We start from the raw sequence: 14,895 nt of genomic DNA on the forward strand, positions 1-14,895 counted from the left end.
GTGTTCTAAAAAGCCGATGACACAAGCGTCATCTTCCATTGGTTTTATCATTGGTTTACCTCGACCGGACCGATACCTGTGAGCTCTGGGTGCCTCTGCTGTTTCAGCCACCTCTCGTCCTCCGTGTCGATGTCGTACTCCGGCGTTTCTTGTTCCTCCCACAGCGCTGTAACGAAAAAACGAAGCAGTTGTTAATAATATTGTTACTGGTTGTAGGACCTCTTGTGAGTCCGCGCGGGTAGGTACCACCACCCTGCCTATTTCTGCCGTGAAGCAGTAATGTGTTTCGGTTTGAAGGGTGGGGCAGCCCTTGTAACTATACTGAGACCTTAGAACTCATGTCTCAAGGTGGGTGGCGTATTTACGTTGTAGATGCCTATGGGCTCCAGTAACCATTTAACACCAGGTGGGCTGTGATCTCGTCCAGCCATCTAAGCAATAAAAAAATATATCGTTGGAAATTTATTTGTTCGAATGACATTCCCAAGTTCACGAAACTTAAATACGGATCTACGAGGTTTGTTTCCATTCGGCCACATCGCTGCGTTAATGACGTGGCGGTAAGAAATACATAAAATAATACCCCTGCAAGGGTAGATCTTCAGCACCTAGCGAATCAAACGACAAAGAACTTTAAATTTTAAAACACATAATCAGGAAGTGAAGTATCCGAGCAAAAGCCAAGAAAAAACTTGAGTCACTCATTGTATGATTTTTTTTTCTTCGGCTTCTGTAGGTAGCGTACACATCCTCTTCTGAACCTAAATCTTTAGATTAATACGCAAAGCTAAACTTGGAACCCCTTTTTACAAAAATTACCCGGACTGAGGAGTATGAAATTTCCCACACTTGTAGTGAATATAGAGAAAGAGTGCAGAATGCTGATATTTTAAAAAAAATATGCACAAAATTTACATTAAATCAATAAAAGAAATTACACACACTACCATGTATTTGACACACACACACACAAACACACACACACACACACACACACACATATATATATATATATACTCTTTTGTTTAATGTTAAAGTTTGTGGTCAAATTGAGAATAGATTAACATTATTTATCTATAGTGTAGTCTTGGCGAAATCTGTATTTATATGCAGATATATAATAAAATAGTCTTTGACAATAGAACCATAATAATGTTCAAATTTATAACCAATTTCAATTATTTACAGTCGAATTTCGGCAACGGGACCGCTAGTAAATAAATAAAAGACGTTTCATATTCAACGCGACCCTAAAGCTAGGTTTTCCTGTCGTGTTTTAAGGTCATAGAAAAAAACCAGACGTGACTAAGCACGCCAAGATCGCGAAAACAGAATATCTTCCACAATTATACTAACTTTAAACGGTTTTTTTTCTTCTCATTACCCTTGTCGGCTGACGAGCATACGGCCCACCCGTTGTTGAGTAGTTACCGTCGCCCATTGACTTCAGCAATGCCAGGGGCAGAGCCAAGCCGCTGCCTACCGTAATATCTATACCGGACTCTGAATAAGAACCCCGTGTTTCGCTAGCCGGATTCTCTCTAACCACTCGACCAGCGAGGCCATTACATTTCTAAGAGCTTTTACGATCGTACACTTTTTACTGGTGGTAGGACCTCTTGTGAGTCCGCGCGGGTAGGTACCACCACCCTGCCTATTTCTGCCGTGAAGCAGTAATGCGTTTCGGTTTGAAGGGTGGGGCAGCCGTTGTAACTATACTGAGATCTTAGAACTTATATTTCAAGGTGGGTGGCGCATTTACGTTGTAGATGTCCATGGGCTCCAGTAACCACTTTACACCAGGTGGGCTGTGAGCTCGTCCACCCATCAAAGCAATAAAAAAAAAATAAAAAAAATACTAGCAACGCCAAGGGCAGAGCCAAGCTGCTGCCGACCGTCAAATCCGTACCGGACTCTAACCACAACCCCGTGTTACGGTAGCCAGACTCTCTATAACCACTCGACCAGCGAGGCCATCAAATTTCTAAGAGTTTTTTTACGATAGTAACCTTTAATACCATACCAGACGAGGCGCACATTCAAACGATATCAAAATTTCCCTTATTTATATTCAAACATTAACATAACGACAAAGTCAAGGATTCTAAGGTACCTACCTACTATGAAATCATAATGCGTCATCAGTTACCTACATACTTTATTATTCGTTTTTATATTCCATTTTTGTGAGAAAACTTTTTGTCTTTTACATTTAAAAAAAAAACCTTTTTTTGTGTACTACTTGCGAGCAAGCCAAGTAATTACTTTTGGTCGAACTTAAGTCGCATTTACTTTAGTAAGAGAATACCTACTCAGTTCAAAATTCAATCGGGACGTAAAGTATAAATAAATACTTTTTAATTCCTTAAATGTTGAGTGGTTACCGGAGCCCGTAGACATCTACAATGTAAATGGCCGCACCCACCTTGAGACAATAGTTCTAAGATCTTAGTTTTAATAATACAACGGCTCCTGCTCCACCCTTCAAACCGAAACGCATTACTGCTTCACGGCCAAAATAGGTGGTGGTACCTATCCGCGCGGACTCGCAAGACGTCCTACCTTCAATAAAACAAGGTATACAAATGTATAGCTGCTTTGCCGCGGAAATAGGGGTGCGACAATGGCATCCGCTCGCGCGGGCTCAATACAGTCCCAACTCCAATAAAAGTTATTTTATAACCCAAGTTTATGAATGAACAAAACCTTTTCCCCACTAAACATCAAAAGAAATTACGAAACTTATTAAAAATAAAAAAAGGCTTCCCCGAACGGTCGGCGAAGTAGGTAAATTAATTTTGTACCTGAACACACAAAACAAAAAAACAGCTGCAAAATGAAATATTAAAACATTTCTATGGCTTTCAGTGAATTTCCTCTCGGGAACATTCCGGTAATCGAAAAGAGTTTGTTTTGCACGTCCCGTGTTACTGGGTTGATGATTTTAGGCTATTAACTTTTTTTCTTCGTAAAAAAGGAGACCACTTAAGCAAAGTCGTCCCACATTTTTGTTTTTTTATTTATTGCTTAGATGGATGGACGAGCTCACAGCCCACCTGGTGTTAAGTGGTTACTGGAGCCCAAAGACATCTACAACGTAAATGCGCCATCCACCTTGAGATATGAGTTCTAAGATCTCAATATAGTTACAACGGCTGCCCTAAGCTTCAAACCGAAACGCATTACTGCTTCACGGGAGAAGTAGGCAGGGTGGTGGCACCTGCCCGCGCGGACTCACAAGAGGTCCTACCACCAGTAAAGTCTTAAGCGAAGTCGCCCCACATAAAATTAACAACGCAAATTCCCCGCTATTAGGTTAGCAGCCGTCTTGAACACGCTTGAGAAGCTCATGGTCTCTACCTGGTCACCGGAGTCCATAGACAACAGCAACGTAAATGCCGCCACCTACCTTGAGACACGAGTTCTAAGTTTCGGTTTTATAGAACAACGATTGCCCCAACCTTTAAACCGAAGCATACTCATATTTCCGCGTCGCGGCAAAAGTAGGTAGGTAGGGTACCGGCCCGTGTGAGTTCACAAGACTCCCTAGTCGACTTATTCTAGTGTGATGTGACTATGCCGACGTTCAAGTCTTAGGAGCAAGACAGTATAGATTTCATTGTATATCAAAATAGACCATGGAAAATAAAAATAAAATAATAAAAGTAAAACATCTGACGACATGTACCTGCCTAGTTTAAAAAAAACTTCGTGTTTTAGAAAACAAAAGACTTTACTGACTTACTTTAAGACGTTATTGCCTGTTAATATAGACAGAATCTAAATTACATGATAGGCAATAAAATCCTGCGTCCTATTTCAAGCAACACATTTGATTATACTCAGTAACAGAATTCATAGCAGATATTTTAGGGTTGTCAATAATTATATTTATGGAAATAAATTGTTTTTTTGTTCTATTATTTCTCAAAAGAATTTGGGTGCTTACGTAACTGTCCAGTTGACTACCATTTTGTCTTCTGTGTGTCAACAGATTTTCTTTTTTCTATTTATTTGTTAGGTGTTCCCATGTTTCAACGCTAACAATACTTTTTTAGAGAATTCAGGTTGGTTGTTTTTTTTTCGAAATGTCAACAACACAAAACAAAAAACTACAAATTGTACAGCTATTACATACATAAAATAAATCGGAATCGTATAGCATCAGTCATTACGATCGAATTTAGATAAGTTTACACGAAAACACTAGTCGATTTAAATTCACTAGTAGTAAGTACAGTCAGTCCGCCTGCCCATTATTTTTGCGTCAAAAGCCTCACCCGCTCCTTTTTAAAAATGGAACACTTTACTGTCGGAATTCGGCTAACTTCGCACTACGATAGAGCCTAGCCAATGGAGTGGCGCATAGACGCGACTCACTTACCAACCAGCCTTCTTGAAGAGCGGTGCCTCCGTCCTAGCAACTATCATTCGTTTTCGTTTGCTAACGTCAAGATAAGACTGCTAAATTGTTTTAAGACGACAAATGTGTTTTGTGTAACCGCTATTTCACTTAGCTCGATCACCCTAGCTATTCGCCCCTATGATGTCTGACGATGGCATCAATAATGCGATGGCTTCTACATATATAAATAATTTATACCTAGTCAGGTCATAAATTCTGTCACATGTTTAATGTAAAATAATTGAAACAAGTTTATTCATTATGTAACCATTCATATACCAAAATGAACTTAACAAAACATAGATTCTTATGACACTAAAGTTTATTCAAAATGACCTCCGTGATTTTGAATACAGGCCTTCAATCTGCGCGGCCAGTCGTCTACCGCAGCACAAACGAGGTCCATGTCAATATCGGCGGCTGCCTTAATCAAGGATGTCTTGAGTGACTCCAAATTGGGATGAGGCTTTGAGCACGCCTTTTCCTACAAGTGTTGCCATATCTTGTAATCTAACGGATTCAAATTTGGACTGGAGGAGGGCCAGTCTTCGTGCCGGATGAAGTCGATTTCACGCGCCGCCAGCCAGTCTTGTGTGCTCTTCGCTCTATGAGCTGGCGCCGAATCTTGTTAGAATACCCAGTGCCTGTTATTGAACATGGTATGAGAAACAGGTTCCACAAGGTTCGTCAGGACTGTATTTTGATACAAAACTGCAATCGTTTTTACACCTTTCTCACAAAAATGTACCTCTGTTAAGCCCCAATAAGAAACTCCCAACCATACCATGAGCGAGGATGGAAAATGACCTCGTTGGACACGCGGAATACGGTTGCTCGCTTCTTCACTACTGTGTGCGTACACCTTATCATTTTGTTTGTTGTAGCTCTCTTCTACGGTAAAAATTTTTTCATCCGAAAAAAGAATTTCCCGATATTTTTTTCCCGCGTATCGCTTCAACAAAGCGCGGCATCTCTTCAGTCTCAGGTCCATTAGATGAACATTCAAACGATGTCCTGTTTTCTTCGATATGCCCGAAGCACTAAGTCTTCATTTAACACCCTTTTCACCGTGGTTCTGCTTAACCCCATCTGAAGGGCCAACAGTTTCTGCTTACGTTTGGGATTTCTTTGAATTCGCGCCTTCACAGCTTTTATCACTGCTGGAGTCCTAACAGACCGAGGGCGACCACTTCTTGACCTGTCATCTACACTAGAGTCTTCATTGTATCGTTTGATGGTACGATAAACGAATCTTTTGGTTATATTCAAAATTTTCAGTATGTTAAAAATTTGAATTGGCGCGTAACCGCAACGATGCAACGCAATAACTGCAACACGGTCTTCTTTAAGCGTCCACTCCATATTTAAAAATGAGTAAAATTCTAAAAAGTATACATTTTTATTTTCATGAACAATTCGAAATTCGAATTCAATAAACTTTTTTGTGGCCAGCATTCTAAAAGAAAAGTTTTTACTGTGTGACAATACTTATGACCTGACTAGGTATAATACTAGCTGACCCGGCAGACTTCGTAGTGCCTCAATCTATAAATAAAAGACCTAAACTTTTGTATAAAATAAACTTAAAACAAACAAAAGAAATCCGTCCGGCGGGGGACACATCAAAAGGCAAAACAAAATTGTTATTTTTATTTAATTCCGAGCATTTTCATATTTATCTACCTTTTAAACCTTCTCTGGACTTCCACAAATAATTCAAGACCAAAATTAGCCAAATCGGTCCAGCCGTTCTAGGGTTTTAGCGAGACTAACGAACAGCAATTCATATTTATATATACACATATATATCTTCTTCTTCTTATGAGCCCACAGGCGTCCACTGCTTTCCATAGGCCTCCCCCAAGCCTCGCCACAAAGACCGGTCCTGCGCTGCCTGCATCCAGCGGATCCCCGCGAACCTCGATAGATCGTCGGTACATCTTGTGGGAGGCCTACCCACGCTACGTCTTCCGGTACGCGGTCGCCACTCAAGAACTTTCTGGCCCCAACGGCCATCCGTTCTACGAGCAATGTGTCCTGCCCACTGCCACTTAATTATTAAATAACAATTAAATAAATTTAATCCATATAATATACATATTATGTATGTGGTACATGGTACCTGGAGAACCACGTGTCCCGTGAAATACGAGGAAAACAGAACATCGACTATTTATAGATCTCGTTATACTATGAGCACACGATTTGCCTGCTCAGTTTCCTTCAGAGTATGGGACGGTGGCTTCGGTGAACACTAGCCTGTTATCGTTTCATAAATAAATTATTTATAGGACTTATATCATTGAAACAATTTACGTATTTATGACGATTACAATGAAATTTCTACGGGACCAATCTTTAAGTATATCAAGTATTTCACATTAAGAAGAACCTTTCTCCTGTTCTTGTGTAATCGATAAAAAAAATTGGTTTCAGTTAATAGATAGAATTTATTCGCTTAGATTGGCATCTAGATTTTGTTAGATTAAAATAAATTCTTTAGCTAGCTATCTGGTTCGATTGGTAAAGAGAGATGTGGAGGAGAATAACCTCACCCAGTAGGTTGCCGAAGACCTTAGTAGAATAGTTTAAGTAGGAAAGCAGACCCTGGCACTCTAGACCGGCAAAACGCTAGGAAGAAGAAGAAGAAGAAGTAAATAAATTCTTCAGCTGTGTCGAATAAAATTTGCACCCTCTTGCTAGGATTGAAATTTGTTAACGGTGGACGAACAAGAGAAGTTCTACTTTCGAATCCACAAATAGCATATTTCATATAGCTTCTTCTTCTATATCGTTCCCTCACTACTGAGGATCGCGACCACATGCGATGTACTTCCAATGCACCCGATCGTGGGTGGCATGGACTGCATGGTACAGACTACCACATATAGCTTACGATGACATAATACGTAAAATTGACAGTCCAATCTGATATAAGAGTAAAATAATATTTTTTTCAAAAAAGAACACGCTGTATCTAATCTAGCTCGATTTCATTATCCATGATAAGTATACTCGTAGCCACTCGTAGGTAACAATTTGTAATATGTCCTTAGTATGAAATGAAAGTTTATTCATTTACTATCCTACACATTCTTTTGAACCGGTCTATGCACTCGATTTTTTTGTAACAAAACAATATATCAGTTATTATTCTTCTATTCATTGCGTTGATTCCATTGTTTGTAGTTGACAGGCCCCTGTATCTCAACAATGTGTTGTTAGTTAGTCAGCAGCACCGGTAATGTATTTAAATTGAAATGAGATTTTCTCTTTTTTTGAAGTGAAACTTCTTTATCGGCGTTGGAAAAAAATTTACCGTCACATTTTTCGGTTACGCGTCACATTTTTCCGTTACGCGCCATCTGTTTTGTATTCATGTCTATGATAATAAAATCCTTTTGTTTAAACTTTATCTAATTTAACTTTTTTGTATTCATGTCTATGATAATAAAATCCTTTTGTTTAAACTTTATCTAATTTAACTTTATTTAACCAATTTCTAGAAAGTTGCATGTAGATCATTTTTCGAAAAATAAGGCCATAAAGAAGTTTCACTTCTTACGTGTGTACACTAGTACACGCACACATTTTTTTTTTTAACCTCCTTCTTATTACCTGCCCCATACGTCTTTTGGCAATATTTTTTGTCGCAAGCGTTTTCTCTTCAAAACAACAAAAAATGTGCAAAGCAGCCCGTTCGGGTCAGAATTACGAGGCGTCTTATCTGCCTTTTTTTTTCAAACTATTCGCCTGTAGCCTAAGGGGCTACTCCAACGACATCCAGACGGGTAGATGCCCTCACATGCTCGATCTTAGAGGATTTGCTAACACTAGCCCTAGCAAGAGGAGTACTTCGCTGAATCTACCACCGGGGCGAAATCGCGATCCGGCGAGAAACCCAGTAGTAGCCTGTATCTGTCGTGAAAAACTTGCGCGATCCACTTACAGGGATAGAATAGCTGCTATCATGAGCAGTTTAGCAGCCATTGTACTGTAAAAACTGAGACCTTAGGACTCAAGTATCATGATGGGCGGCGGCATTAACGTGGTTAATGTCTATGGGATCCAGTGACCACTTAACATCAGGTGAGCCGTGAGCTTTTCCATCCATCTTAGCAATAAATAATAACTATTTTTTTTCATTTATTTATTATCGTTTTTTTTTCGATTTCTATTATTCTCTGATAATCATTGCTACGATATCATTTTCATTTCCTGAATGACGTATTAGAAGAGGCCTACATCCAGATCTCCTGTGACGTTTGTGATACATAAAACCAACATCACATTTTTATTTTATATAAATTTACGAATCACATTACGTATAAATATTGTCAGTACGCTAAAAGCGATTTCTCAAAGTAAATAGGCAATACATTCTCTAGTTATTTAATTTTCTTATTTCTCGCGAGCGTAGTATAATAATATGAGAATAATAAAAATTGATAAGGTCGTGATTAAATTCTCAAAAAAGATCATAACGAGCATGTCGCTTAAATTTTCTACATGATCATAATACATTGTTTGATCATTGAAATGGAAAGTTCGCTCGCTGCTGGGCTAGACCCCTTTCCGCTTGTCCAGGACAGATGGGCGAAGCCCTACCGGCTCAGTCCAGAGAAGATTGAATAACGCTACGGTTGTCTTCTCTTTTTAAACATATATGTCGACAAACAAACTGGTGGAAAACTTTACTGGTGATAGGACCTCTTGTGAGTCCGCGCGGGTATGTACCACCACCCTGCCTATTTCTGCCGTGAAGCAGTAATGCGTTTCGGTTTGAAGGGTAGGGCAGCCGTTGTAACTATACTTGAGACCTTAGGACTTATATCTCAAGATGGGTGGCGCATTTACGTTGTAGATGTCTATTGGCTCCTGTGACCAATTAACACCAGGTGCGCTGTGAGCTCGTCCACTCATCTAAGCAATAAAAAAAAACAAAGTATTGGAACGATCGAATAATTTTTTTTCCTACCTAAGCCTTGTGAGGCTATGTCAGCGTAACCGGGCGAGTAAGTGAGCTCACGGGGCTCAAACCGAGAGTGTTGCTAAAACTGGCCCTAGCAAGAGCAGTACTTCGCAGTATCTATCACCGGATGGGAAACGCGACCCACTGAGAAGATCCGGCGAGAAACTCGGTGGGCTGTGTCTATGGGTTAATTTACTCGTCGAGCCCTTCATCGCAAGCGACATGTTCGGCGAGGACGGTGACCAGTCGAATTATAATCAAACAATATTAAATACCAAACAACAGTCATCGCGCAAATGTTCCATTAATACGGAAAACATTAGAAGCACATAAAGGTATAAACATTATACTATAGTACCGCAGGATTCTATTGAATCTTTTCCTAGAACACGTTAGTTCGAATTCGCGTCTCTAGATGGCGTAATATTGTTTGAGTTTACTTTAAAATTGTTCGTTTATTTCAGCTAGGTTTCCTTTTAGACGTCGGACGACTTCTAATGAGCTCGTGGGAGCTTTAAAGTCAGAAATAGTAAGTTATAACCTTAGAACGTAAGAGTGTCAATATACATTATAGGGACAAAAGATTTAGGTAGTCTATTTCGAGCTTTACTTTGCGTCTGTTGAGACAAGGAGGAGCTTTTAAAAATATTTCAGCTCCATTTCTTTTAACTTGATTTTTGTCTTGGCTTTTCAGAGCTTTTGTGTTTTATGTGTTGTTGTTGTGAGTTGTTTTTAAAAAAAATAGTATTTTATTCGGTTTTTGCGAATCATAGACATAATTAAAGCTGAATCGCAATAAAAAAGTTAACGCGGAGTTCTTTAGAGACGCTGTTTTATGCAAACCGGTAACTACAACAACAACACATAGTTTTGGCAAAATATAATTATCCTATTCTATAATCTAATACAAAATAGATTGTAAAGTTAAAGATGAGATAGAAAAATAAATTTAGATTTTAAAAAGTAAATATTGATCTTATATAAAATATATTATTTATAGCGGCCCGCTCCGGCTGCGCTCGGGTCTTTAACAATAATTTCAACGATATTTGACGTTGTTTTATTTTTCTAAATAAAATAACACTTATTACGGCATAACTATAATAGTTAGACATATGCTGTCGCGACACTTTTTGTAAATAATAATGTGTTCTTCAAAGTCGTGGTACATTATTTTATTCTATTATCAATAGTTTTCGCAGGGCACGCGATGTAAAGGATATTTAAGGCAATTTTTTTTCATATTGGGTTACATTATTGGAGTTTTAGTAAAGATCCCAAATTTTTTTCAAAAAAGATGATAGCCTATGCCACTCGGGAATAGTGTAGCTTTCAAACAGAGAAATATTTTTTCACATCCGTTCAGTAGTTTCGGAGCCTATTCAATACAAACAAACAAACAAATATTTCCTCTTTATAATATTATAGTATAGATTATATTTAGATTATATTGAATACAAGCGACAAATATAATGTGTTTCATTGAATTATGATTATCGTATATGCGGTACGAGTAACGTCATCTTCCGTTAAATAGCAAAAATGAATATAGAAACTACTGAAACATTTCTTTATGGCTTTAAAAAATTGTAGACATTGTACAAGAAATTGTAGACATATCGCCTTTTCGCATTAAAAGTGTACAATTTCCAAAATTATTCGAAATTGAGTCAATATGCGTAAACATTTCGTATCACCAGTATTTTTCTCTTAAGTACTGTCAAAAGAGGGTAGTTTAGTTTTAGTTTTTTTTTTTTACTTTACCTATATTTTACCTCGGGTCCTTACTGACCGACCGCGGAGGCAGTGAGGGAGAGATAAGGAGGAGGACGCAGATGGCCAAAACAGCGATGACCAAGCTCAAACGAATATGGCAAAATCGCAGTCTCTAACGTCACGAAAATGAGACTCGTCCGAACCTTAGTTTTCTCTATCTTTCTCTACGGGGCAGAGTCCTGGACAATTAAGGCATCCGAGCGCAAGAAAATAAACGCATTTGAAATGTGGTGCTGGAGACGAATGCTCCGAATTCCGTGGACGGCCAAGAGGACAAATAAATCTATCCTGGATCAGCTTCGCATCCGAGTCAGGCTCTCAACAATCTGTTACCACAGGATCCTCAGCTACTTCGGTCATATTGCCCGTCGACAGTCAGATAACTTGGACAAAGTGATTGTGACGGGCAAAGTAGAAGGAAAGAGACCCCGCGGCCGATTACCTAGCCGTTGGTGTGATCAAGTAACCGCTCTAACTGGGTTGCCAGTCGCAACCGCCATTCGAGCAGCTGAGGACCGGACGAGATGGAAACAGCTCACGAGACAGGCAACGGTCAAGTTCCAGGGACACGACCTTCAGCAATGAAGAAAGCGACGAAGAAGAAGAAGAGAATTTTGATTACTATTAACAAAATTAATACGGTACATAATTTTATCTTACTTTAAAAGACAGATAATGTAATTGGTAAAAATAAAAAAAACAATGTTGCAAATATTAAAAAAACCTTTAAAACACTCTCTCCTGTATAATTACTCAGTTTTGAGATTACACAGTTTTAATCCGAGAATACGATATGTAGATCAGCAGAAAAAACTATAAATGCACGACCTATACGACATGCGATGAAGGGACACCCTCGAAAAGACAAAGAAATGAAGGAAGATTAGTTACATTGAAGCCGTACCTTAATTCTCTTAATCTTTTAAATGAGTTTTACATAATTAGCATTACGGTGAAAAGTTTTTATCTATCATGAGCTTTAAGCTCGCGTAACGGTATTATTACAATGGATTATAAGCACCGCTTGTCTAGTATAAGTACACAGTGGGCAGAAACACGGATTACGGTAATTTCTTAGAAACTAGAACTGCATTTCGTTCATACAATCGTATTTCTTCGTCTTTATCACAAAGTTACTTAGAACTCATGTCTCAGGGTAGGTGACATCATTTATGTTGTTGATGGCTATGGGATCGGCCACCCATCCAAACAATAAACAAAAAAAAATCTATAATTTAATTAAATAAAAATAGATATAAATCACAAACGATCCTCTGGGTGCTTAGTGCGTTTTAAAGTTCTCGGTAGTTTTTTTTATTTTATTTCCTATATAAACTGGTAGGTGTAGCCTTGAGAGGCTGTGCCAGCGTAACCGAGCGAGTAGGTGAGCTCACGGGACTCAAACCTGACCAAACCTGGTGTTAAGTGGTTACTAGAGGCCATAGACATTTACAACGTAAATGGTTCTAAGGTCTCAAGTATATGTAGTTACAACGGCTGCCCCACCCTTCAAACCGAAACGCATTACTGCTTCACGGCAGAAATAGGCACGGTGGTGGTACCCACCCGCGCGGACTCACAATCAACAATGTTTCTTTTATATATTTTATATCCTTGTTCATGTTTTAAAACGTACTTTAATTTCATATTTAAATACTAAAATGAACATAAATCGCAAAACAAAATCGATACGAGTAAAGTACATTTAATTTTGAAAAAGAACTTAGTTACTAAAACAAAACAACATTATAATGCACTTGAGAACAACACTTCGTTTATCTAAATTAAAGCGTCCATAATTGCTTACGAGATGCAAGCTTCGATTTTTTTTATTATTATAAAACTCGATGAATAAATCATTCGAATTATCTATTATAACTTTTTGTTATTCCTCCTCATGGACAGTCGTTTTAAAGCTGATTTTTTTTCCTCCCTATGCTGAAAGCCTTGACAGGCTATTTCAGCTTCACCCTAACGTTTGTAGGTGAGCTCACAGGGCTCAAACCGGAGAGTTGCTAACACTGACCCTAGCAAGAGCAGTGCTTCGCAGAATATACCACCGGATCGGAAACGCGACCCACTGAGAAGATCCGGCGAGTAACTCAGTGGGCTGTGTCTATGGGTTAATTCGCTCGTCGAGCCCTTCGTCGCAAGCGACGGGTTCGACGAGGACGGTGACCGGTGCTTGTGGTGCCTAAAAGCACCGCGTTAATGGATCAGGAGGATCCGTAATGACGTGCTTTGGGCGACGTCGAAAGTCCTAAAGCGGAAAGAATGATTCATTGATTTGGTTGTTTATTTCAATTTTTATATTCGTTGGACAGACGAGGTATCCCTGATTACTTAGTCTAAGTGGTTACAGGAACCCATAGTTATCGCTAAAATAGTCTGGACTGTGGCACCGATCCATCCGTGCCTGCTTACAATACGTTCCTACACCAGAGAACGCTAGCCATTCTGCGGTGAATTCTTGTCCTCTTTTATTTATTATATTTATTTATTTATTACACTTCATGTAAAATTTACATTGGCGGACTTAATGCCTAAAGCATTCTCTACCAGTCAACCAAAGGTAGTGCAGAGTGGATAGTGGTAGGTGCAATGAAATTTATATTATGTCACAATGCGAATGCTGAATTATTCTAAATCATAAATCAAAGCAAATATAAGTGTATATATATATATATATATATGAACAGGAAGACCTTTTTTTTTTTATTGCCTTTGTAGGCAGACGGGCATACGGCCCACCTGATGGTGAGTGGTTACCGTCGCCCATGGACTTCAGCAATGCCAGGGGCAGAGCCAAGCCGCTGCCTACCGTGATGGTGGCCTGTGATGGTGTAAGTTAGTAGTACCTAGAATAATTTCTAGGTCGGCAGCACGCATGTATTTAATAAGTTGTATTGTATGTATTTGTTTTGTATGAAGCAAATGTATGAAATCGATAATTTATATTTATTTTAACAACAGTTTTCCATATTTTATTATTATTTATTAGTTAGATGGGTGGACGAGCTCATGCCCCACCTGATGCTAAGCGGTTACCGGAGCCCATAGACATCTACAACGTAAATGCCGTCACTCACCTTGAGACATGAGTTGTAAAGTCTCACTTTTAACAGCTACCCCACCTTTCAAACCGAAACGCCGTACTGCTTCACGGTAAAAATAGGCAGGGTGGTGGTACCTACCTGTGCGGACTCACAAGACGTCCTACCACCAGTTGAATTTTACTACACGATGTTATTCCTTCTCCGTGGAAGTAGATCGTGAACATTTGTTAAGTACTTATTTTATCGAAAAAAGTTGGTACCCCCGCCTGCGGGATTCGAACACCGGTTCATCGCTACATACGGATGCACCGGACGTCTTATCCTTTAGGCTACGACGACTTCATTTTATAACAAACAACAAACGAGTGGTGGTAGGACCTCTTGTGAGTCCGCACGGGTAGGTACCACCGCCCCGCCTATTTCTGCCGTGAAGCAGTAATGCGTTTCGGTTTGAAGGGTGGGGCAGCCGTTGTTACTATACTGAGACCTTAGAACTATATCTCAAGGTGTGTGGCGCATTTACGTTGTAGATGTCTATGGGCTCCAGTAACCACTTAACAGAAGGTGGGCTGTGAGCTCGTCCACACATCTAAGAAAAAATAAATAAAAAAAAAGAGTATTAATCTTATTTGGTTTTCTTGAAGAAAACTCATTCATAAATTAAGCTCACCCTATTACGTACGTAC

General features: G+C 39.2%; 1 protein-coding gene across 1 annotated transcript in view; it reads right to left on the bottom strand.

Annotated features, from left to right (window-relative positions):
• The window catches only part of LOC101735441 (uncharacterized), a 133,068-nt gene that overhangs the window by 25,376 nt on the left and 92,797 nt on the right, over positions 1–14,895 (bottom strand). Inside the window, exon 3 of the mRNA XM_021352672.3 lies at positions 77–166. Coding sequence (XP_021208347.2) covers positions 77–166 — 90 coding nt within the window. The remainder of the gene's footprint in view (positions 1–76; positions 167–14,895) is intronic.

Source organism: Bombyx mori, chromosome 2 (genome assembly GCF_030269925.1).
Source record: "Bombyx mori chromosome 2, ASM3026992v2".
Classification (NCBI taxonomy): domain Eukaryota; kingdom Metazoa; phylum Arthropoda; class Insecta; order Lepidoptera; family Bombycidae; genus Bombyx; species Bombyx mori.